The 27824-nt window shown below is 31.3% G+C and overlaps 1 protein-coding gene across 21 annotated transcripts; it reads right to left on the bottom strand.

The window, feature by feature from the left end:
* LOC143250531 (uncharacterized) lies at positions 1–27282 on the bottom strand. 21 transcript variants are annotated; one of them, XM_076501218.1, is made up of 6 exons: positions 26238–26718; positions 21421–21659; positions 19188–19539; positions 17400–17489; positions 10656–10769; positions 7028–7377 (listed from the first exon to the last, which is right to left on the bottom strand). In XM_076501218.1, exons 4-6 carry the CDS (start codon positions 17484–17486, stop codon positions 7276–7278), a joined length of 303 nt encoding a protein of 100 aa, XP_076357333.1. In that variant the 5' UTR covers positions 17487–17489; positions 19188–19539; positions 21421–21659; positions 26238–26718; the 3' UTR covers positions 7028–7275. The 21 variants fall into 21 exon arrangements, with proteins under 21 accessions (XP_076357322.1, XP_076357325.1, XP_076357326.1 ...); XM_076501207.1 differs by lacking the exons at positions 19188–19539; positions 21421–21659; positions 26238–26718 and adding exons at positions 21721–21908; positions 26782–27202 and having other exon boundaries at positions 1–7377; XM_076501210.1 differs by lacking the exons at positions 7028–7377; positions 19188–19539; positions 26238–26718 and adding exons at positions 1–7011; positions 26782–27194 and having other exon boundaries at positions 21607–21659.
* Positions 27283–27824: the final 542 nt, after the last annotated feature.

Below are 27824 nucleotides of genomic sequence, written 5' to 3'. Positions count from 1 at the left end.
CATATTAGAATATTTTATTGTGAAAAGGCGTCAGATGTTAGTACATCAAATTTTGTTTTATATATATATATATGTGTGTGTGTGTGTGTGTGTGGAAAACACTAACATCACTGCATAAGAATATTTATGTCAATTCAGAATAGATGTTATAACATTAAAAATAAAACGAATCGTTAACATATTTTGTGTTCAGCCATCTTAAAATATAACACGCAGAACAAAGTAATAATATTTCCATAGATATGTAACAGTTAAAGCCAGATAATTTCAATTGCACAAAATATAACTGTTATGAAAGATTACAAACTCAAAATGAAAAGTTACTACAAGAGTACTAATATGTAGTACATATGTAATACACTTACGAACTCTTTTTTTTTCCAAACAAGTTGATAAAAGGAAAGTTAAACAGAACAAACTCAAGCTTTAAATTTCCCTGTATCAAAAATTACAATTAAATCCATTTCAATCCATTTAGAGAAAAAAAAACTACAGTTTTATGCTAGAAATTTTATGTTCCTGTACTTTATTCGAACAGAATTTTTATATTTTAGCTCAAATCATAACTTTCAACTGTAGAATTCAAAGATTAACAGTTCGTAATTTAAAATGACCACACAATACAACAATAAAATATGAACATGTGAAACAATTTACATACTAAAAGCTCATTTATTCTACTATTGTGATGCTTCAGCTAATGTCTTTACCGTGTTTTATTAATTTTAAATTATTAAACTCTAGGCGAGAACTTGTAAATTTTAAAGACAAAAACATGCCTCTTATTTTCATTTCTAAGATTATTCACTATTTCATCTTTCAAAAGCTGTTCAATTTACCAAGAACTACTACTAACTACTGTGATAGGTGCTACACATACTGAAACACTTCTAATACTAATTATTCAAGAACAAAGTGAGTAAATATCGATAATAGCAGTAAGTGATGAAAATAAAATTCTTGTTGTTCAACCATCACTGTCGTAGTTGTCATCACTGTCGTCTTCATTGTTCCGACCTCTATTCCTCCCTGTGCCTCCAGTGAAGTTTGGAAAATTTATTCCACTTCCAGTTCCCGGATTAGAATTTGTTTGACTTGATAACTGTTGTAAAATCTGCATGAAAAGTGCAAAAAGATCGGCATTCCCTCCTGTTTGCCGTTTGATTCTTTCTTTGACTAGCTTATTTACAGGAACACCAAAAACTAAAGAGACCATCGCCAGTGCAGACAAGGCAACATAGACAAACGTTATAACCTTTATAGACATGTTATTGAATGTCTTATAGAAGCACCTGAATCGCTCTGACTCCAAAAAATGTCTGGTGCTAACACTAACTTTATAGTGTTTATATATATATATATATATATATCTGTCGTTGATGATGTAATATCACAGCCACACCCATACATTGGTTGGCAATGCGATACTGTTTGTCAGGCTAAACTATTGTGTTATCGTGAAAATGACGGAGATTATTTTGAATTACAAATCCTCAGTAATTCGAATTTGAGAGGAAGTACATTTAGTTGTAGTTTCGACAGATATAACATGTGATCAGAAACTTGAAAATATGTTTTAAAGAAAGATGAATGGACAAAAACAACACATAAAGACGATCTAGTTATAACACCAAATAAGTAAATAAAAACAATGTATAAATATAATATAATAAATTCCTATAATTCCTTTCTATTATACACTTGTACGTTTCACATGTCTATAGGTATTGCTGATGACAAGGTGAACCGTGAGATAATGAAAGTATGACATTATACTAAGTTTCTATAGATACACAGGTTTAACTGTGAATTGAAATTTATGATAAACAGTTATTCTGTACATGCACGTACATTTGGGTGAAATGTTTATTAAATCTTTTGAAATTCCTAAATAAAAAAGCCGCTAGAATTACTGTGGGCGTTGTTTGCGTTCTTTCGTTTTTTGATATGCGTGAGGTAAACGGCATACACGCGTACACGGAAACAACTTTAAATCAATCGTATTTTCCACAAGGAAGTGAGATAGTGAATCCTGTATAGGAATAAAAGAAATAAGAAATCCATATTGTTGTAACATCCTGATTTACTAGGTAAAACAACAACAACCATATTCCAGAGATAGAGAACAAAGTGTTTTCATTATAATTCATATGTATGCGAGTTTCATAATGTGTATTAACTGGCACTTATTTCCCACCCCTAGAAGTTCAGTAACAAGCAGAATGTTACCCAAGAGAGTTTTTTAGTGTCTTTAGTTAGATCACATGATGATACTTTGTTGAGACAAGTCTCTCCAAGAGAAGCACTCATGTTTCACCATACCGAAGGGTTAAGGATAAAATCAGTTTATCTATTAATTTCAGAAAACTAAGTTTGATATATTACGATTCACAATAACAATATAAATGGTTTAATCATTCTGGTGAGTAGCATAAATGTTTCTTGCTAGTATTATGAAGTATGAATAAAAACTTGAGAACTTTTCACATTGTTCACATATTTACTATTGAGTAATTAAGTATTATCCATTTAAGCTATTTATTAAAAGTTGTTATTCTAAGTATTTATATGGTCCACTAAGAGCGGACTTTTAACGGACACAATGTGAATATGGATTGGGGTTAACATATAACCCTACTCTTCATTCATTAATGGAGAATATATACCACTGTTAGACCTTAGTGGCTTAGCGGTAAGTCTCAGGGTTTATATAGCTAAAATTGTAGTTTTGATACTCTTGGTGGAAAAAGAATAGAGATATCATTGTATAGATTTGTGCTTAATAACAAAGAAATGTATATCATTGTTACTTTTTATTCTTCCTGTGTGAGAGAAATAAGTTCTTATAACACACATATAACATTAAAAATGTTAAATAAATATCAAATCACTTAGTTATATGCTGAAACGTATTGTTGTGACGTTGTTCTTTGACCGATTCTTTTGAATTTTCTGTTTATATTAACTTCAAATTATTTTGTTTTGCACATTACTATTGATTTATCTGTTGCAGATTCAAAATTAGATGTGTAATAATCACACTTCCCACCTTCAAAGTTAGAAATTGTATCTAAAATAATATACTAAAAATATTTTTTGTTTTTTTACGCGATAAAGCTACACAATGGGCTATTTGTGCTCTGCCCATCACGAGTATGAAAGCCTGATGTTTGGCGTTATAAGCCCTCTGACTTACCGTTAAGTTACCTGGGAGCTATAAGAAAGGAAAGTTGTACGCGTAGACTATTGTGGAGGCCTAGAATAATGAAAGTCAATTGTAAGTTGTGCAGTTTAACTATATGATAGTTGCAGTTAATGAGATATACATTTCGACTCTGCAGCTTAGTGTACTTAAATAATATCGATTTCTATGTTCAATAAAATCAGATGCACAGACCTACACATATTTTCTATTCTCAGATTAAATTCTATACGTATAGCTTAAGTCTAAATCTAGTTTTAGTTATTTAAGATTTTCTTCAAAATGGCTGAAAGGCGAGGATATGTAGTGCTATTACGTACGTGAAAAAGATTTCTCCTGTGTGTTATTAAGGTGTAGTAAGAAAGAATCCATAAAGTATAAATAATTCATTAAAGGAGGGCCAGTATTGAGCACTTCATGTTGTGTTAATTTCTTTTATGATAAACATTACATGTAAATTAAAAATAACAAAACAGTTAAACAGATAAACTTTTTTATTATACTTCTCTTTCCAGCTGCCATCCAGTTGACCAAACATGAGAATTTGAAAAAAAACAATGTTAAGTGAGAACTATTTAACATAAGACAGTGCTGGTAACATAAAAAACAAATTATAGACAAATTAAAATTGTTATATTTCAGTTACTTATTTAAATTTAACGATTACATAATTGCCGGTTTTCATACGTATAAGAAACAGTGTTAAAGCTGTTACCAAAGCTCACCGCTAGTACAGCGGTAAGTCTACGGATTTACAACGCTACAATCAGGGGGTTCAAAATACAAAATGACAAAAAAACGTATGTTCAGTCTATACCAAATGTACTGAGCCAGGAATAGCCAGGTGGTTGGGGCACTCGACTCGCAATTTAAGTGTCATTGGTTCGAGTCTCCTTTCAGCCGTGGGGGCGCTATATTGTAATGGTCAATCCCACTAAGTAAAAGAGTAGCCCAAGAGTAGGAGGTGGATGGTGATGACTACCTGCCTTCTATCTAGTCTTACATTGATCAATTAGGGGCAGCTAGCACAGATAGTCCTTTTGTAGCTTTGTGTGCAATACTAAAAACACGCATGTAAAAGGAAGGTATCTGAACTTATATTCGATTCCTCTTTAAACACATCAGATCGAAGGATAAAAAAATACTGCTTGGCTTATCCTACGACGAGTTTATAAAGAGCATTTTATATCAAATTTTATAGTTCTCAATGGATTGTCAAATAAATTATGGAAGTAACGATAATTAAGACAACAATTCTCACACAAAGAGAGTAGAATGTTGTTTTTAAGTATATTTTTATAAAAATTAAGAACATTAAAATTTGACTTAATATACATATTTACTTATGTCAAGTTTGTTCTATACCATGATAATAAGTAAGTAGTTTAATCAAATTGTGAATACAATTCACTAAAAGGTGGTGACATGGGGAATTTAAATATTTGATATATACAACTAGTCTTAGATGTTAGTCATCTAGAAGAGATATTTTTACAAGAAGTTATGCACATATGTATTTGTGAGCACAGTTTACAGCTGAATGACATCCAGCAGCTTCCAGTTCAACTCAGTTCATAACTAGATGATATCCAATAACTTCTTATTAAACCAAACTGCCTTACAAGAAACCATATAATTCCAGCTGATTTATCTATTTGTTGTTATTTGATTTTCTATATTACTGTCATTTGTTGAAATAATACTAACTATGCATGCCAACAGTCTCAAAACAAGTGACTGTGGTTCTTTCCTAGGCAGAACTTATCCATAAATTTATATCTAATAAATCTGAAAACCCATTTTTCAAGTAATAAGTATATTTTATGGATAACTTGCAAAAGCATATGGTCATTGATAATTTACAGCTCAGGCATCTTAATTATGGACATTCCTGAATTGAAACATCAACTGGGAAGCTGTGTATTTGTATAAAAGAATGTTTCACTGAATCCTACAAGTACATCTGCAGCTAATACATATATGGTCTCTAAATGTTTTGTTTTTTTTCTGTTCACTGCATCAGCTCATCAGACTCACTGTTGTCTAGTAAATCCATAAAATAATCTCAGTTCGTCCCAGCTTTGGTGGCTTTTGTTCCTGTCGCAAAATTTTCAAACAGATGATGGAAATCACTGACTTACTGTATGGCAACATATAATAGAATTTTGATGAACAATGTTACCACACAAATATGCAATCAAACACTTCACACATGAATTTTAAGTGCAAAAATCCATATGTTTATCAGCTACAGTCAATAGATGAAGATATAAAGGCTATGTATATGTGCCAGCAGAAGTGAATATGTTAGTATTGAATGCAATTTCATCACAATTAGTGTAGTAAAGAATGAACAACTAAAAGTGATAACTTGTAATCTAAAATTAACATTTAACCAGCAGAATTCAACAATGTAAGTTTATTCCAGTTTTAAAATACTTTATATAAAAGACATCAAACTCAGGTATATGAAGACTATGAGAAGTATAATGCATGACCACAGAGTTCAGGCAGTATGACCACAGAGTTCAGGGAGGCAGTAATAAACCTTCACTTTCTTTACATAATATCTAATTTATCTTGTTGTCATTAAACACAAAGCTATGCAATAGAAATTCTGTGCTATGTTCACTATGAGTATCAAGACCAAAATTTTAACATTATAAGCCTCCAGACTTACCACTGAACCACCAGGGAACATCTAATTCATGACCAATGACTACAAGATGGCAGTAATAAACATAAGTCCTATATATAAAATCATACAATATCATGTAATGTTTTACAAAACACAGAATAACTCAATACAATACACAATAAAGTTTACAATATCCTATAAACAGCATTAAATCATCTTTTTCCTTTGTATAACAGACTGTTACGATGTAGTATTTACTGCTTGGTTATTGATGTATGAAAAACTTTTTTTTTACTGTTTTAGGTCCCATTTGAATTTTGTGCTTTAATTGTTTTTTTCAAATTTACTCAAATAGACGTTTTTTTTTCATAAAAAGGTTATTAATGGTATAACTAGAATTCAGAAATACTTCATCGCACAATGAACATGCACACATTTTAAAAATAATTTCTCCATCAAAGAATTGACTATAGAAAAACATATTCTAACTTCATTAAAAGACACTACAAAAGCAAAAAATGTTCACTTTTGATCTACAGATTGCAAGAAAATAACTTGACTAAACTCATACAATATTTTAAATCATTCTAAAAGAAAACTAAAAATGTTGGTAAAAAGTCAGCTACTAATGACATTTCTTCTTGTATCAGGCTTAAAAACAAGTTAAACACAACTTCTTCAATACGTGATTTTGAGATGTGAAAATTTGTGTTTATCAAAATACAACACAAAATAGTCTAAATCAAAATAAAGCAAAGGAACAATCTTAAATTAAACACTAACTTTTTCATTTACTTGCTTTCTTCAGTAAACAAAGGCAAATGATAAACTGATTAGAAATGTTAGTTCAGAAATTAAGAAATACCACAAATCAAAGTTTTTGATTTAAGTTGAAGGTTTTTAATTTCTAAATTTTGTTAAACATTTTTCACTTACTGAACAACAAACATACATGTCATCATGATTTGGACACTCTCTGCAAACTGAATCTTTCCTTGATTAAAAAAAAACAATGTGTAAAACAATATTTATTTTTTTTCTGACTTTCTTAAAAAACAAGAATATGTACTATACAATCCATACAGTAAGTTTTATTATTCAGGGTATCTGAAGAGTTCATCTTCAAAATTTAAATTGCAAGGTAGAAATCTGCACCATTGATGTCTGGAATCTATAAGAAGAATTTTAAAAATCTAGACAAAATGTTCACTGTGATATTTTTTATTCATTACCTACTAATGAAGAAAACAAATTCAAGTCTTCTACTTCTGAGTGAAAAATGATTGTTGAAAAGCTAAATCTAAAAAAGGTACAAGAAAAAGGTAGACTAGACATTTATCAAAGGAAACTAGCAGTTAATAACTATGAGTATACTATCACTGAAAGTTACAAGAACATTCAAAATCCAATATATACAGAGTAACAAAATGTGCACCTAAGTACTGATATCTTTAACTTTACTCTTAAACCGCTTGTAGTGAATGCTCAAGAATTTCTCCAAATACTTCATATTTCTTTTTTCCTTATCCATATCAGGCTGTGAAATATTAAAATATAATTACTTGTCCAAGAGGGCAAACACTTTTGTTTTTTTACTTGTCTTCAGATGGAAAACACTTGCCGAAATTTTATGAAAATAAAATTAGAGTAAAACTGTATTACTGTAGCTTTAACTATGGCTTCTCTTTATAAATATTAAATCTAATAGATATGTATATTGCTCTGAATATCTATAAAATACATGAAAAAAATATTAACTTTAATTTTGGAAAATATGAAATAAATGCAGACAAATAATTTGATGTGTAGAGCCAACATGAAAACAACAAAAGTTTTCTGACTAGTGTAACAGACTAAAACAGACTATTGTGGTGAGTATTTTGATTTTTAACTTATTGTAATCAGCTAATCTGAAATGTAAACCAAATTTTATGACTAGGCATTTATTCTTAAAATGTTGAAAAAGAATCTGACTAAACAGCAATGTACATATGTAATAATGGCTTTTAAACACAGTTTTCAACTTAAGACAGTTTGGAATCTTCCAGTTTAGTAAGTTACTTCTCAGTCTAAATTAACAACACTTTCAGTGCTCATGAAGTGACACACAATCAATGACCCTGACACTGCATGCCTATCCACATGCCAATGGACAGGACCAGAATCTAACCAATGCTTCACTACAGATAAAACACTGAATTATTTCAAAGATACAGCATTCACATCATTTCCAAGATGGCATTCAATATGTTCTGTTGTAACTTGCTTTGGTTTGTTGATAATTTCATTCAAAGTTACACAAGGGCTATCTGTACTAGTTGTACCTGACTTAGCAGTAAAAGACTAGAGGTAAGGTAGCTAGTCATCATCACTGACCACCATCTCTTGAGATCATCTTTTACCGATGAATAGCAGGATTCACTGCACATTATAATGCCCCTACAGCTCAATGGGTAAACATGTTTGGTGGGATTATTATTCAAATTTATGACCCTCGGTTTGCAAGTCAAGTGCCCTTACCACCTGGCCATGTCAGGGCTGTACTTCGATAAGGTTAGTCTTTTGAAAGATCATATTGAAAATCTCTCTCAACATCTGTTGTGCTAACATGGGTAGCATTAGCTCAACAACATGCAAAATGTTAGAAAATTGAGCAGGTTTTCCTCTGAATAAGTCATCATACACCTGGAGTTGAGATGAAATTCTCATTTCTAATACATGCAACTTGAAGAGTAACCATTCCTCAAAGACAATTCACTCTGTTTTCCCTCAAAAAAAAAAAAAAAAGTAAAGTTGTTTAGGATCCCTTTCATCTCCTCAGTTCCATAGTTCAATAATTTCAGGATGTCCTGTGGCCAGGTTATGAAGTGCAACAATTCAGTAAAATTACTGAATGGTGGAATCTGTAGATCCCATATCTCTCATCAGTATAGACCATAGCTCAATCAATCATTTTACTACACAGATGTCTACTGTCCCATTAAATGCAATTTTCCTTTGAAGTTTACATCTTTGAACTTACCATCTTTGCATTTCTTCAAGAAAGTCTTGAGACTATGACCTGGTTTGGATATAAGGCTTACCAGTTGAAGCAATGTCAATCATGGGGTCACATTAGTGGTGATCATGTATGTAGCTTGCATTGCTTGTGACATGGTATTGAGAGCAGCACTACAATCAATCATAAAGTACAAAACTTGGAAAACTTTGTTATTTGAACATATCCAAGGATTCCTTTCGGTTCAGTACTATCCCTTCAATTACTAGTACTGGTAATATGTTCCATATATATGATAGTTACTTTGAAATTCTGAGAAAGGGCTGTTAAAGCACGTTCCTGACTAGCAAGCCTATTGTATGCCTCGATATTGTAGCAATTTATCCTTCAAAACTGTAGCAATATTATACAATTTTCTTCTTTCTTTTGGCAAGTAATAGTTGAATCTGAATACAAGTTTGAGATTGTCTCTTTTCACATCTAAAATAGCAAGCTTCAGGTTGTGATTTATACTGTAAATGATAAATGTGTGGGACATCATCACATACTAAGACCTGCACTCCTGACTTTTAGCCCATGTTAACATCAAGGTTGAAGTCAATCTATTTTTGAGACATAATGACTGAGTCCTATCCCAATGCATGAAAGATAGGCTTTATGCCTGCATGTACACTTTGACTAGGAGATAAATCAACAGCAACAAAATGTGGTAATTTGATGATTAGCATATTGTTATGAACAAAACATACATACAATGCTTACTGCACAATTATTGCAACATTTGTGTCTAACCATTAGTAAGTACAGAGAAATATTTAGATGCAGGAACCTCTTCCATGGTTTCTGACTTAATAACAGCTGCTATGAAAACCACAAAATCTATGTAGTTACGGTCAATGATGTAATTTCTGCTCAAATGTAAATCATTTATATTTTGAAGTTCACAATAAGTCTTAAGTTTTCAGAATGGCATATACAGTTGTACAATATCATATGTAGTGTTAAACACATAAGTTTTTAATATTGTCTAATTCATATGCCTCAGTAATTTGGCCATAGTAGTTGACTTGGGTACTGCTTTGACTGCTCCACTAGATTTTATTTGTGATTTAATTCTAAGCTGGAATTTTAATGTGTTTTTATTTACATCCTTGATTGGTGATTTAAAAAACTCATTAAAACTCCATCTCAAAATCAGATCACATGTAAAATGTATACAAATTAAAGCTCCAGCTACACACAAGTCAAATACTATGACCAAAGCACTGAGGCACATGAATGGCAACATAACCAAGCAAACATGTACGATTGATAATGTAGTCATCCTGCTTGCCCTTATATGATGACAGATAATTTTTCAAAGTCTTGACATTTTCGTTTTTTTTTGCACCAGAGGGCATCAAAAATCATGCCTAAATTCTTAACCTATTGTTTTCCCTTGTTCATAGAATAATAAAACTACTTTTCTTATTAGGCAGATCCGCTATGATTACCCTTAAATATCCTGTCAATTTACCATTTCTTGACATAGTAGTTATTAAAAATTTGGCTGTACTTGGAGTACTGAATTCTCTTTTGTAGTAGCATTATTAATTTTCATGATGTAATATATTGTAAATGATATTATTATATTATTTTATTGTAAATCCTGGGTGGATAAAGATAGTTGTTTTGGAAGCTGAATGTTCATTCTACAACACAATGAAATACATCAAAGAAACTTATCAAAAATTTAGATATGACAAATAACAGAAACACTTCTACAACTTAAACTATTAATAAGAGTACTATCTAAGAATAATAAGAGTGCTACATACTATCATCTGAAGGAGCCTCATATTCATCAAACTGTTAATGATCACATCCAAACTACCTTTTTTCTTTCTCATGTTGTTGAAAACCATGGATTTTACTTGTTCAGTGCTCTTGGACTGCAAAGAAGAAAAGCAAAACAGGATATATACATCTATAAATAAATGTCAATTCATTAAACAGTTTATACAATATAAAATGTCACTTTAAACTTTTTCATTACTACCATTTTGATGGTTCCAACTGTCCAGTAATCAAAATTGGTTAATTATTATTTTTTATTAATCAATGCTTGTTCATCTTAATTAACAGCAACATGAAACTAATAAATTAATTAAAACTAGGGTTTCCAATTATCAGTAGTTTTTATTATTCTAACTACTTAAATAACAGAAACATTACTATTGTGTTTGTTAGGTGCTAAGCACAAAGCTGAAACAATGAGCTGTCCACAAGTATAAAAATCTGATTTTCAGCTTTTTTATACAAGTATCTCATGATTACACTCAATTAGTTGAAAGTAATCAATTAGCAATTTTCACTAATCAACAGAAATATAGAAAGCAAATAAAGTAACAGTTCAAAAGAACTGAACAAGAATTTTGCAGTGCAAAATTAAAAGACAAAAAAAATTAAAGACTTAGGAATATCAAAAGCAAATCTAAAACCTAGTAAAATTACTCAAACACTTGATTAAGATTCATTATTTTTGCTCAAGTAATATCCATGCCATATCATGCCTGGCAAAAGAGGCTGTCAAGAATAAAGATCAGAAATGAGCAATAGTTCGCAGTTTCAATGAAGGATATTTACAGTTTTAAGATAACCATGTAAATGAAAAGAATTTCAAAATTTGCCAAATTAGTACATACCAGTAGAATTTATTCAGTTTCTAAATATACTCTTCAAAACAAGAAATGCAAAAGGGATATTTTTTTATTTTAAAGAGAAATATATGTAATAACGTTATAATGTATGTGATGTTATACCTGTTAAGGCACTGATTGTCAGACAAAAATGACAATAAAAGTTGTGCACTTTAAAAACGGAGGAAAACATCAGATTTTTCGCCAAAACGCATGCGTGTCCAATAAATTTGTTTGAGAGATCTGCATGTTCTGCAAGTGCAACATGTGCAAAATCCCTATAAAAGTGACTGGTTCTCGCCAAGACTGACTGAAGCACAACGCAACAACGCCATTGGTCGCTTGGAAGCAGGCGAATCTCGATCAGATGTTGCCAGAGCTGTGAATGTCCACCCAAGCACCATCACAAGGCTATGAAATCGTCACCAACAACATGGATCAACTCGTGACCATCCACGATCTGGCAGACCTCGTATGAGGTCTGCACATGATCGCAATATCCAGTTACGTCACCTTCGGGATAGGACCACCACTGCGACGTCTACTGCCTCAACCATACCAGGGCTGTGTAGGATTTCTGATCAGACCGTACGCAACTGTCTACGAGATGCAGGAATCCGACCTCAACGTCCAGTCAGAGATGTCATCCTCATCAAGCACGACTGCAGTGGACTCGGGCACATCAGGTATGGCCTCATCAACGATGAAGGCATGTTTGGTTTAGCGATGAATCACCTTTTATGCTTCGTAGGCAGGATGGAAGGACCCGTGTTTACCGTTGCCGAGGTGAACGTTTTGCAGCAAACTGTGTGCAGGATGTTGAGAGATTTGGTGGTGGCAGCGTCATGATGTGGGTTGCCATCGCCTACAATGCCAGAACAGACCTTTTGCACATTCGAGGGAATCTTACGGCTCAGCGATCGTCGGCGAGATTCTTAGGCCCCATGTGCAACCCATCATGGTGAGCGTCAATGACGTTTTTCAACATGATAACGCCCATCCTCACACAGCCCAACTCACCACTGTCTTCTTGAGACACCACAACATCAACGTTCTTCCCTGGCCCTCCAGATCACCAGATTTAAATCCCATCGAACATCTTTGGGACGAGTTGGACCGACGTCTGCGACGGCGACAACCTCAACCGCAGACTCTACCTCAGCTTGCAGCAGCTTTGCAGGCTGAGTGGACAGCCATTCCACAGGATGTGATTCGTCATCTCATCGCTTCTATGGGCAGGAGATGCCAAGCAGTTGTTGATGCTCACGGGGGGCACACTCGTTATTGACGTTGAGTGACGTTAAACTTCAACTAGTGAGCGTGGACTTTGCCTTTGGAGACTTTGGATGTTCAGCAGTGAATGTGCAAAGTTTCACACATGTCATACAGAACTACCCGGAATAAATTTGTTAACAATTTGTCTCATATTTTGCCTTTTGCATTTCTTTTTTTGAACAGTATATTTGAACCTTCATTTGAACAAGCAGCTCCTTCCAACTGTACATGTTTTCTCAATAGTATTCCTATTGAGTAAAGCCAGAGGAAATAAAAAAAGATATTGTAAAACTTACTTCATGATTTGTCATTTAATAAGGTCACATGTTGCTAGATCAACTTTGGAAATCTTACAGAAGAAGAGTGTTGACCTGCTGAAAGGACTGAGTGTTTCATAGTGAAACAACTTTTTTTTTTGCTTTTGAAAAGGTTAAAATAACAGTTAAAAAATGAACCATAATGAAGATTTTGCACAAAAAATTAAATATTTTCTGTTATAAAATGCAGCTCAAAAATTTCACTGAAACAATGAAAAATTAACTCTTTATCCTTTTGTTACACACCACTGTGTGCTGTATAAACTGCTATAAACCCTTGAGTCTTTGATGCTTTAGGATTGTAAAATATACAACACCACTATTGTTCATGCACTGTGACAGGTCAACCACCACAAACACGAGTTTTCAGACGGTTTAAGACTGTAAAATACACAATACCAGAACTGTTCATGCATTACAAGCCTGTGTTTTATGATGACTTTGGATTGTAAGACACATGACACTATTAATTTTCATTCATTATATGATAAATATATCTCTATAAGCCTGGGTTTTGTGATGATCTCAAACTATCAGACACATGACTCTTGTAATTTATGAATATCAGAATTAACTCCTATGTTCCTCAAGAACAAACATCCTTTACTTTTTCTGAAGAAGATGTAGCAATGTATAAAAACACAAATGATTTTATAAATCTAGTGTTCATAAGAAAACTCTTGAGTAGCTGCTGTATGGCATTCTTGTGATACTTTGAAAGGAAAAAGCAGTAGGAGCAAGTCTTCATTGGGCTCATTATCAATACATAACAATGCCAGAATACTTAATCACCTTTGTACTGGAAAACATTCCCACAATCACTTTTGAGTACATGAAAAAATGCAGTATATCATTGTTAATGGTAAGTTGTTTGTCACATGTCCACAAGTTTCATGAATTTTGTAATTATGGGGTTAACTTCTCCTTTACATGCAAAGGCATTCTACAGTTTGAGAAAGTCTGAAACAGTATTATAAGGGAAATGTTCAATTTCCAAAGCCTCAGTACCTACATCATGTGTCAGTATGACAAGAAATGATTGCTAGGTCATGTATCAAAAAATAGAAAACTAGATGAAGTGAAAGTTTGTTTAACAAACACTTTCTCATTTCATCCTCTTTTTAGTACTGTCAATCAAAACAGTTCTATGATGAATGTACAAGCTAAAAGAAGGTTAGTAAAAGATTTGAAAAGTTGAAACATCATTATGAAACATTTTCAATAATATAGTAATCCACTGCTCCTTAGAATGCAATGTATGAATTTAACCATTTAGGACTCACATATCATTGTAGATGTGTTAAATGCACTATATATGCAAAAATGGCTCGTTTGGGTTGAGAAAATATTTTACATAGAAGGTTGAAACGTTGTTCGCTCTTCTACGTAAAATATTTTCTCAACCCAAACGAGCTGTTTTTGCATATATATTTCTCTACAAGTGGGTTTTCTCAACATCAATGATTGTTAAATGCACTGTTCTAAAAAAATGTACTAAAAAAAAGGTGCGATTCTTTTGTGTGCATATATGTAAACGTATAGACACAAATATGTATAATGCTTGTACCTCAAAGTATGCATTTACCCAACTTGATATTTTGTTACAATCTTAGCTACAATTATAAGTTGCTAAGTAATTGAACAATCCCATGTTCTGAATTTCAGTATGTTCAGTAAAGAAGCTTTGGTGAAAGATCATTAAGTGGTAATTATATATCTAATATAATGTATATTAAAATGATAACTAAGAAACAGAATTTAAGAGCTTTAGTATAAGATCAAACTAGATCTCTAGTTTGAAAAATGTTAAGATGATTTGAAGAAAATCTGATCATTACCATGAAACTAAGAAGATCAAGTTTTCTATGACCTGATCCACCAAAAACAGGTACCTGAAAGTTTGTTTCACACTCTCTCAAAAAATCAGCCTGTGTAAAAACTTCTTCAAATCTAAGGTGATTAGATTTTATCAGTACTTTTATTTAATATGATATGACTCAATACATCAATGTATACTTTTCACAACCCAAAACAAATGTGAATGCACTTTGTAAGAACAGTGTAGCAAAGCTAACAAGAAATATGTTCAGTAGAAAATGAACAATATCTGTTCTACTCACACAAAACATACTTAGTAAGAATGAACAATACACATTCTACTAACAACAAACATGCTCAGTAAGAATGAAAATACCTCTTTCACTAACAACAAACATGTTTGGTAAAAAGTGAGAAATACCTGTTATATTAACAATAAACATACTTGATAAAAACAAATAGTACCTGTTCTACTAAAAAGAAACTTGCTCAGTAAGAATAAACAGTATATTTAATTTGTTAATTTGTCCATTGTGGATTCCATCTTTTATTTCTTGCAAGTCACTGACCAAGAAGCATTTTGTCTGATAACAAAACTCATAATTTGGGCTAGACAATAGGAGACAAAATTTTCTTTGAAATGTTGTTTATATATGCAGTATAATATTTTTAAAATTATGATTTAAACACCTGCAATATACATTTTTTTACACACACACACATTACACTGCCAATGCAGCAAAGTTTCTTTGTAACTCATGAAAAGTAAAAACATACAGCATTTTTGCAAATTTTGCTTGTGAATAAAATGTAAATACTCTTCAAGATTAAGTCTATAAAATACAATTTTATTAATTTTTAATTGTCAAACTTAAACTTCCTTTAAAGGTTATAAATATCAAGTTTCTCCTTAAACTTAGAGAAAAATACTGCAGCTCTATGCTACTACATGTTTCAGATCTTCCAACCATCTTACAACTAGTTTGAAAGACATACCTGTCAAGTTAATAACAGATATGAAGAAAGTTTATAATGAAGTTTGTATATGTTTTCATCAGGTTTGTTGTTCAAATAAGTTCATTGTATTATGATTATTTAGCTATCGATAATAAAAGGCTCTACAAACAAAAAGTAGCAATCTATGGGTTAGGGCAATACAAAACTGGCACCTTACATTAATTTCATCATCTGTTACTAGATGTTTAATAATTTTCATCAATTATTGAGAAACCAGAAGATTCATGAACCTCTTCATTCTTTTATGATCACAATAATCCTTTTTAAGAATCTTTATACAGCTTGGTACATTTCATACCAAACATTAGCAGCTATGGTTATTAAATAACCATGTCCTTTCACTTTACTGGTTTTTCTCATGGAAAAATGAAAATTCAATAAATTGTGAGCTGGTTTTGAAAATAAGTAATTAAGAAAAGCTCACTAATATATGAAAGAGAAACTTTAATTTAGCTCCTACATCATATAAAATAACAGATAATAACTTACTTGACAACAAATTCACTAAGAGTATTTGCAAATGCAAGTGAGAAGATTTCTCTTTTGATCACTGCTGATCAACTACTAAAATCTATAATTCAAGAAATACTAGCTAGATTTAAATCCTATCAATATTTCTTTCATTTCCATAACTGAATTAAGGCTTTATGAATCAGTGATGATAAACAAGTCTGAAAATTAAAACGCCTATAGGTATAGATTAACTATGTCAAATACAAGTTTCTGAAATTGGATTTTTGTTCTTTTTTTAAATAATATTGACTATTGACAGGGTGAAATATTAGAAGTGCATACAGTAACACAATAAACATGTAAGGTTAAACAAGTGACACAGAGAAATACTAAGAGTGACCAGTAACATCTATAATTCATCTAAATCTTTTAATTTAAATTCACTGCTCTTAAAGAAGTCTGGAGAATACAAAAGCAATGATCAGAGAAAGAAAAAACACTTATTCCATTAACTATGATTTTGTACTCATCCAAGCTGAAAGTTATTCTTATTTATTTCCTTACCTGTTATGTTTACTGATGGTAAGTAATACTTAACAGACTTTAACAAACACTGGATGTAGGAAGTGAGGAATTCAGATACCTTCTAGTAACTATAGTCTTTAACTGCCTGATGCTAGCAGAAAATATAAGTTTAAATCTCAAACAGCTGATATAATGTGTAGTTGTGATTTTAAAAATGGTTACAATAAATTACATGCACAAACACACTCACAAATACAAACTTATAAATATCTACTATACAATCCTTGTGCAAGATGAATAACACTTATGATAGAAGTAGTCCATATCTGTTGTTTTTTTTTTATCAGCAGGCTAATTCTTTACTCTGACCAGCTGCTGTGAACTATCTCAAAAGATACAGTTTCAAACAAACTGCAGCGTAGTATATTGTAACATCACATAAGATATTTCTATGTTACAAAAGATTTATTTTGATTACCTTTCCAGTTCCAAAGTTCTTAATGATGTCATAATCCTGAGATTCTTTACGATAAACAGTGCAGGACAGTTTTGTGGTGTCACTCATTATCTGCAAAAATTTCAAAACACAATATGAAAATTATTTATTGTTTGTTTTGTTTGTTAAAGGTTCAGTTTAATACCATTGCAACAAACTTATATACAATTACATTGATTGTTATACATAGCTATCGTTATGAAATATCTTTAAACTATGCTCTCAAATATATCAGTTGTACAAGTGTTCATTATAACTAAAATCATACAAAAGATACTGGACAAAGACATTTGTTTATACTTTTAAACAAACTAATAAAAAATAAAAGTTAAAAATATGCTGAGAACAATAACACTACACTTTTTAAATAGTTAGTATATAGTACACACAGAAAGTTATAACTAAATAATAATACAAACTGATGCACAATAATCTATGCAAACAGCAAATGAAATAAAAAGGAACACTGACAGAGTATAACTGGTACAAAACATGAATATATATTAGTTTCAGATGCAATATTCTTTTAATATCACTATTTTATTTTCTATATTTTTCTCAAAAAATCCCATTAACTAACCTTATGTTTTTCCCAAACTTGACTTTCATAATGCTTTTGATAAGGTTCGACGTACAAGATTAGCTACAAAAATTCATACTGTTATGGGGTTTGGGAAAGGCTGTTCAATTGGATGATAGAATGGTTATGCGGGAGAAAGCAAATGGTTAATATTAATATATGCTTGTTAATAGTGGTTACCTCAAGGATTATTGAACAGGCATTCGCTTTATCTTACTTAATGATATTAACAGCAGTATAATTAGTAAAAACTGCTCATGACGTAAAACTTGAGTATTTTTAGCTGTACTAACAATATTACAGAATAACTTGCATCAATAGGTTAGACTGACAGATATTTAGTAAATGTCCTTATAATTATAGTAAGTGAAATGTAATACATTTGCATTAAGAACCTTTCGATCATACAAATGGAATCCACCCAGTACTGTGATAGAAAAAGAAATCTAAAGGATTTTGTTACTTTTTGGTTCTTTTGTTGGAAGTTTATAGAAATTCATGGTGCATTTATAGGTAAACGAATACAAGTCAAAAGAGGTAATTATTTTTATAAGTACTAGTCAGGCTTCACTTGAAAAACTATGTACAGTTTTGAACTATTTTATCTAAGAAAAAATACTGACTTACTGCAGAAGGTTCAGGGGAGGGCTACTTGGATTATTCTTGGTATAGACAGAGAAAGAGGTAATATTAAAGTTTACAAGATTATATAGGGATTAATAGAATGAAGACCTCTGATTTCTTTGTGTTGTATTTTGAAAATAAGATGAAGGAACACAAGTCTAAAATTTGGAAAGGCAGACTAGGCTATAAATAAGACAGTTTTATTCTTCAAACAGAGTGAGTGGCTTATGGACTTAATCGCCTTAAGTAATATTGGAAACAGGCACTTTATAGAAAGTTTAAGATAGGCATAAATGATTTACTGAAAACTTAAAAAAATGGGTGTGAATTTTTACTTTTCTCAAAGGTGGGTGACTAAGGAACAATAATGAAGAACCAAATGTTTCTTGTTACCCACTTAATGTTACTTAACATATTAAGTATATGATGAAAACTAATAATTAAACATTTAATCAACTGAACAAATACACAAGTAAAATTCTAGGGCTCATTATATTCATGCACAATATTACTCAATAATTAAGTTTCCATTAGCAAGGGAAGGAACCTAATTAAGCATTACTCACTGGAAGGTCACATCCCTCTCATGCTGGGAATATTCTTTGCCAAATCAAGGTGGGAGAGTAAAGTTTATTGTCAAAAGAACATTCTGCATGGTGTTAAAGTATTACAAAGAAGGCAGAAGATGAGATTGTTCAACCAACCGTCACTGTATCTCAGGTAGCAGCTCAGCATAAATGTTGAATGTGAATATAGCAATAAGTCAAGCAGTAAAGTATTTGAGAAATACCTAGGTGAAACACTAGAATTAGCAAGTGTAGAGAGATTTCATATTCCAGATTTGCATCCTGAGAAGAATACAACACCCATTCATGTGGCATAACCATTAGGTGTCTGGTTCTCAGTATAGAGGATGGCCTGTTGGCAGTAGTAGGTAACCAAAACTTTGTAAGAATGTAAGAGGGAAATCAACAATTTAAAAAAAAAAAAAAAAGACGACTTTTCAAATTAATGTATATTTTAGTATCACTCATCTTTCTGTATAATTTTGTGCATTACATTTTAACTCATTATCCCAATGCACTAATGATAAATCTTGTCACATCACTTCTAAGCCAGTTCCAGAAAATTAAGCACCCAAGTGTTTCACTTCATTACACATCATCATATACTGCAAAAAAACATCAGATATTACAAGATGATCACTTTTCCACTAATGTTCCCTCACTTTAACTCTTGCAACCAATACAAAATTGTTTTTGAGTTTTTTATATTATTTTTATTATAAAAAAAATAAAACATTATTTAGACATCTTAAATTTGTTTGTGATCAACCTTTTGCTTACAGTATTAATGATATTTTGATACTTTCCGTAAAGATTTTTTATGCATTATTAAAGAACTACAAAATAATTATTGGGTTTCTATACCTGTTGAAGTGTCTTTTTGATGACAGGGACATTCTCTCGAAGTTTATAACGTCTTTGACAAGCCAAGTAATCAATTTGTTGTAGTGTTAAAATGATGAGTGCATAAAATTTGATACATATGAACAGTTTTAAATAAACTATAAACTTTACGTATTACACCACACACGTTTATGCTACATTTCAGGTTTTTGCACACAAGTTTTTCTCACAGTAGATTTAGTTATAAGCATTTAGAGATTCCCAAAACTAGAAATTATTAATCTTATAATGAAATTGAGTGATATTAATCTATTAATTCTTTCACTGCCAAATTTGACTGTAGTCAATCCTACGGCTTTGTGCCATTTGTGACTATAGTCAAATTTTTATAGTGGCTTCTTTATTCAATAGATACCAGCATTTTTTGTGCAAATGCAAAGCTGGCACTTAATATTCATGAGCCTTAGATGTTTATCTTGGACTATTTACATATTCATGAAGCCTATCACATGATTAGTATTGTTTCAGAGACGTGAAAAAAGGAGAGAATTTTGTCAACAAAGTTGTCAATGGCTTCATCCAGGTATTCAACATTCACTGCAGCTCAAGTTTTAGAAATAATTATCCAAGATTCAGACTTGAGGAGTGACTGTTTTAGGTATGAAAGCTCAGAAGGATACTCTGTAGACTGAGCATACAAAACAAATTAGAAGCAACCAAGGGAATAGACATAGTAAAAACCATGAGAGAAAGGTCAGCGATATCACAGGGAAGAGGGACTGTGGTTCGAGGAAGAGTCTGAGGAAGCAGTTCAGGTACAGTCTGAACCTGAACCAGTTCAAATATCCAGTGGTAGTGGGAAACACTGGAAGATGTTTGAACAGGACTGATTTCCCAACTGTGTACATTCAAACAAACTCTGAAAATTTCATACTTATATGTTCATTTGTAATGAAGTTATAAGCTTTTTATGTAATGCACCCATATTTGGTACTAACAGGCAAAAAGAATGTGGCAATCAGCACAATAATTTGGCAGTGAAAGAGTTAAAACATTCAAGAGGTCTATACTAGAACATATTTAAGATATACATGTTAGAAATTTAACTTTCTATCTGTGAAATCAAACTTTGTATGTACATTTCTATAAATTTCTGCTTCATAAATTTGGTATCTAAATTCATTAATGTACCAATGCTACTTGTTTGGCCATAAAATATTTAATTCATATAGTTTACTGTGTGAACCAATTTTTAAAAGTTCTCCAAGCAGAGCCTAATATTTTAATTTAAAGCCAAAACAGTTTTTAAATTTAACAATTTCTCACAGCACATTTTACTTAAGTGTTGTGATTAATAAACTTAAATAACAAAACACTTTTCTAAACTCACTGGGTATTTCAAGCTTTTCAACCAATGCCTTTGCTTAGGCTATAGCAAAACTTAGAAACTTCTCTGCTGTTGTAAAAGTATACTTTATGTAACATGAAGATTCTTTCAGGTAATCATATGTGGTCATTGCATAAGTCAAAGCAGAGTGCATTAGAGGCAACAGGGACACATGCCTGATAAACTCACTGTGAAACATCTTTGTACACACATTCCCAGTCTCCTCCTGCACGATTCAATGCCTGAAATATGTACAGAATATTTACTAAAACACTTTGATCAACCAGAGATAATATCACTTACATTATCTTGTAAAATAAGAAACCTCTTCAGGCTACTATGATAATGGCATAATGTACAGTATTTTGCATCAGCATTGATTAAAATCCAGGACTCTTGAACAGGTTCCATACAAACTAACTATCAAACCTGAAGCACAGGCTACTTTCTGTTGATACTTTATGGCTATAGTCATCTACTGTTACATCCACCTGTCAATAAACACTATAACATAATCAACACTATAAGGTTAATACCATAAATAATAATTTTTCAATAATTCTTTCAAATGCTTATACATGTGACTAAACACATCTGCTGGTTGTGAAATCTCATCTGATCTACACATTTATATAATGTCATAAACAGCTCTGACCATTAGAAAGGACTTGCTTATATCAGCAAGTTTAGCTGGGTAAAGTAATTGGATCAACTGCTATAATTTAATACTTATGAGCAGCTACCACAATGATTAGTGTCACATGAACTAACTGATTAATCAAAATTAGTTTAATTATTACTGCTTGTCATTAGTGTAAAATAATTGATTAACTAAAATTCTGGTAATATCAATTGTTAGAAAACCATTAAAAATCATAATTAAAGTTTACAATTATTATTATTTTTTATAATTACAAAAATAAATCAAAATTTTTATTAAATTGATTCTCATGAAAGTAATCAAAATTAGAGTTCCATCACTGTTTTCAATTCTTTCTGCCGTCCAGATAATGGAAATATTACCACCAAACTTTCTTTTTAACTGCCAACCAGAAGGAAAGTAACTGGCTGACAGGATCCACTATAAGCCTTTTTAGCTTTGAGGTATAGTGTACTAATCAATTACTGAAACCATCATTTTATTGATTAGCAAATTCAAATATTTGTGGAAATTCTATCATCAAATAATCACTGCTCAATTAGGTTTGATGTCATATAATACATGGATATCAGTAATAATTAGATTTTGGTTACAAATTTTCAGAAAATAAATGTTAAAGATATGTAATAAGAACTGTAAGTTATGAATTGAGCTACTGAATTAAATGTCAATACTTATCAGACATGGAAAACATTTACAAATGTATTTTTATATATTCAAGATAGACATGTTTCTTACAGAAAGAAATGGGTGGCTACAAGTAAAAGATCAGTTTAGCTTACTGAAAATACGAGGAATAAAATTAAAGAAAAGCAATACAAATTCTAAAGTTTAAATTCATAATCATGACAGAATAGTGAGAGCACTGTAAAATGTCAAGACAGTTAAGTAAAACAAGATATTACATAACCAATATGGAAATATGAATAAAACGGTGGTTGAAAATGTAAAGAAAATAATAAGAATGTCTTTAAATACATTAAAGATAAACTAAATGTTAGGATGGAAGTAAAGCCTTTAAGGTATTAAAATAAAAAGTTTGTTTCTAATTATTATGTTACATTTGAGTTCCTAAATTATATTTTTTTCTTTTATCAGATTTTACTAATGTAAATTTAAACTGTATTTTTCATTCTGAACAGTTGCTAGTAAGAAACATGACTGATGAAAAGAAGTATCAAACCAATTGTGAAATTATAATGAAAAAAGTAAGTTTAAATAAAACAGGTAATTGGTTTTAACAACAAGGGACCTCTTGGTCCATAGATAATGCTCCATCCACTAAACTCAATAAATTAAAAAAATAAGTCACCATCAAAGCCAGCCTTTAGCACTACAATATTTATGAAGCATTCTTTTAAACTATCTTGCATGTACTTCATTCACTTTATTGGATAGAAAAATAAAATTATTTTATCTTAAAATGATTTCTACTCTACCAAAATTGTGTTCATACCATTCTCATCATTAATTATCTTAAACACCACAATCACATCCCATTAACTATTCTTTTTTCAATAGAAAATAATTTTAGATGTCTTAATCTGTTCTTGGAAAAAAATATAACCATCATAGCAGCTTTCTTTTAATCAAATCCTTTCTTATGGATAATATTACTCCCATTTTCATGAGAGGTAATAAAGACCGTCCAGATAATTACAGTAGAAGTGATTCAAATAAATTTTAAAATCCTGAAACTTTATTCGAACACAGTTTCAAACATCTTGCCTAACTTTTCTTTTGACATATTTACTGAATATGTTAATGCTTTATGTGGGTAAGGATGTGGATCTGATATATTTGGATTTTCTGAGAGCATTTGGTGCTTTTGTCTCTAAAGTTACCCAACCACTGCACAGATATTATTGCTAATGCTTGGAACAACAGAACTTTAGGTCATATTTACTGAAATATTCAATAAAATTCATTACACAAATAAATGCTTAGACTTCATTTGAAATATTTTGTTAAGTAGTAAACTATTTACCTTAAGGATATTAAATTGTTGGAAAGTGTTTAAAGGAAGGTTACTATATCATACTTGGGATAAAAAGGTTATCATACAAGTAAATCTTGTTAAAAATTAAAATCTATGAAACTAATTTTCTTTGAAGAAAAAGAAAAGCTATGGCTGGAAGATCTGATCAAAATGTTTAATACAGTCTTTTTGTTGTTTTATTTTAAGTGGATGGAACAGCTTGCATGGACCAAAAGGTCCCTAGTTATCCCTTTAATGTTGTGATAAATTCTAGTACTGACCAAAAGAGCACAACATGAAATATATAATTATGTTTCTCACTAAATTTCTTTTATTTGGTAGAAAAAAAAAATTATGTGTCAGAAACATCAAGCTTACTGTTGTTCACCAGTGGATATTAAATAAACATGAAATTTAAGTACTTTATTGACCAATGTTTTCCTAAATCAGAAATTAAATAGAATGTTTTATGGTATTTCTTTGTTCACTTTTAAATAAGCCCAGCATGGCCAAGTGTGTTAAGGCGTGCGACTTGTAATCTGATGGTCGCGGGTTTGCATCCCGGTCACACCAAACATGCTCGCCCTTTCAGCCGTGGGGGCGTTATAAGTGACGGTCAATCCCACTATTCGTTGGTAAAAGAGTAATCCAAGAGTTGGCAGTGGCTGGTGATGACTAGCTGCCTTCCCTCTAGTCTTGCACTGCTAAATTAGGGACAGCTAGCACAGATAGCCCTCAAGTAGCTTTGTGCGAAATTCAAAAACAAACAAACACTTTTAAATGTTCTGACATTCCAATTTATGCTTTAGGTGAATATTCAAGTCATAACCTTACATATATACCAGACATCCACAATCTAATGGCAACCTTTTTAACAAAAGCTTTATAACATGTATATTATTTCAACTGATCTATATAAGTTTTCTTTTATTAGAATAAAACTACTGTGTTCTTCCCAAGTTTGACATTATTCAAAGAATCTTCTTTCCTGATCTATACTCTTTCTCTCTTATAATTTTCATGGTATATATTACAATATATTTTAGTTGGTCTCAACTCATGGTGGTTTTTTTTAGTACTTATATGGGGATTGCAGAATCTGAATTCACATACTGCATTCATAGTAAATTTACTTTTAGTATTTAACAGCACACACTTGTTAAGATGGTAAATTTTTCACATACTCAAAAGAGATGACCATAAGACAATGTGTCCAATGTAACATCAATTCCTACTGTTATCAATCTCATACTCCCCATTGGATACTACTATTAGTGACTATAGTATTAATCTAAGTTATGTCTAAATGCCAAATTAAACAGTTATGTACATGAGTATATCACACTGGATTTGTGTATATAGATTACTCTATTTCTTAAAAATATTAATGAGTTTCATATTGCTAGTTATAACTGTAAGTACCCTAATTTTAATAATAAATAGATTAAATGTAGCCTGAACTTGTGATGAAGTGGATAATACATTACAAAAGTTCTTGCATCAACTAGATTATCATAACTTTGGGTTATCATAATATTTATTAAAATAACCTTAATAATTTTATGGAAGAGAAGGATCTTATGTGTCAGTGCATTAGTCTCTTATTCTTAAGCCTTAAATCAAGTTAGCATGTTATTGCACTCACTAGTAGCAACAGAGTGAATATTGAGTACAAGTCTAAAGAGAAAAAACAAAACAAAAAACATTTAGCATCCAAAGTTTTCAAACAAAAGAAAGGTTTTTTAATGACCTCTTTGTAAAAAAGTTTTCATCTATTTTCTAACAATTATGCTTGTTTTCAAACATAAGTTTTGTTTGATTTTTTCATCAAAACAATACAGAATCTATTGCAAATAAAGAAAATGGGCAAATCAAATCATCTTTTTTGTTTAAAAATGTTTTCACTGGTTCTTTGCATAATAAAAAGCATTAATTCAAAAAAGGTAAAACGTGTGATAAGGCAACTGAAAAAAGAGTGGGCAGGGACACTAAACACTTTTTTGTTCTTAGCTTTGGCCTTATTTTGTTTAGTTCACTCATGAAACTTCTTTGAGTATTGTGTTAATTTTGCTTAAGAACTTAAGAGAGCTACTATAACAGTATAAGATGATACTTGAGATGTTTAAAACGTTTTAAATTTTTGTAACATCAGCCAAGACGTTAACTATTGGTAGGAGTTACCTTTAGATGTGGTAGAAGCAGTAAATTCAATGGAAAGCTCAACTAATTATATCAACGATCAAAGTAGATGCGTGATTTTTAATGTGAATGGGACAGCCTTGCTGACTAACAGACTATATATAATATCCTTAAATTTGGTTAGAAGTTAAATATTACATTATTATTATTAAACTTTAGTTAATGAAAATAAAATACATCCAATCAGCTGGAGTAAAGTCCAGTACAGCTGGTATTACTATTTGTAATCGCGGTATTTCTACTACTATCCGTAATAAGACTTGAATCGTGAACGTAACTTTGATTGGAAGTTTCAGTAATACATTCTTCGTACTCATCTGTAAGTGCTCCTCTCAACAAGCATAATTTATGTTACTTCGTTATCATATCCAGAAGACTAAAGACAAAGTTCATTATGTATCTCTTAATCTTAACATACTTTGAAAGAAAGGACTGACGTTAATATTACTAATAGATACCCATGTGTCATTTATATCAAAAATAAATTTAATCAATGTGACTCAAAACTATAAATATGTTTGCTCACTTTTAATATTGCGAGAATATTGTAGTACACTAAGGTAGCAATTTTCTGTTTTAATCGTAGTTTTCATATTTTCTTTCCATCATTTGCTTAAATCACACATTTCCAACTGGACAAAATGCTGCAATCTCGAACCTTTCTCAATGACATCACTCCTCGCGTATTTAAATTTGAGCACTGAATCATGAATGACTAATACATTACATGTCCTCAAAATCAAGATATTTATGGGAGAGTCTAACGTATCTACAATTTATCCCAGATTAGTCTCTAATTTATTATGTTACGTGCATTAAGTATTACAATTTCAAATAGCCGGAAATTTTAATTTAGAAGTTAGTTGAAGATTCGAAGAAGAATGTCGTCGATTTATATGCAAAAACGGCTCGTTTGGGTTGAGAAAATATTTTTAATAGAAGAGCGAACAACGTTTACCTTCTTCCGTAATCGTCAGGTTCACGAAGAAAGAGGTAACTGACCGGAAGCTAACCACATGTTTGAAAGGGGTTGTGCAACTGACTGTCGGAACGTATTTTATTTTATTTTAAAATAAATTTTATTTATTTTATTACACAATATATTTTATTATACTATATACAAACAAATGGCCTAAGCATGGGCAACCCAGTATCACCAGTTCTAGCCAATATTTTTATGACACAAGTTGAAACACAAGCAATTAACACAGCATTACATCCACCCCTATACCTGTTGCGGGATTCAAATCCACAGAACACATACTTAATTTTTTCAATCACATTAACTCTATACATCCCAACATTAACTTCACATGTGAACAGGAAGAAAGCGATCAAATATCATTTCTTAACCTCAAAATTACAAGAACCGACACACAATTCAAAACAGAAATCCACCAAAAAATCACCCATACTGGACTATACATTCCTTGGGACTCAGCACATGAAACAAAACAAAAACTCAACATACTAAGAAACCAAATAAACACAGCCATAAAACTATGCTCACCAGATAAAATTAACGATGAATTAGACAAAATAAAACAATACTTCATCAACATCAATAAG

The sequence above is a fragment of the Tachypleus tridentatus genome, chromosome 5, assembly GCF_004210375.1.
Source record: "Tachypleus tridentatus isolate NWPU-2018 chromosome 5, ASM421037v1, whole genome shotgun sequence".
Taxonomy (NCBI): domain Eukaryota; kingdom Metazoa; phylum Arthropoda; class Merostomata; order Xiphosura; family Limulidae; genus Tachypleus; species Tachypleus tridentatus.
This window is presented reverse-complemented; position numbering and strand designations above follow the sequence as displayed.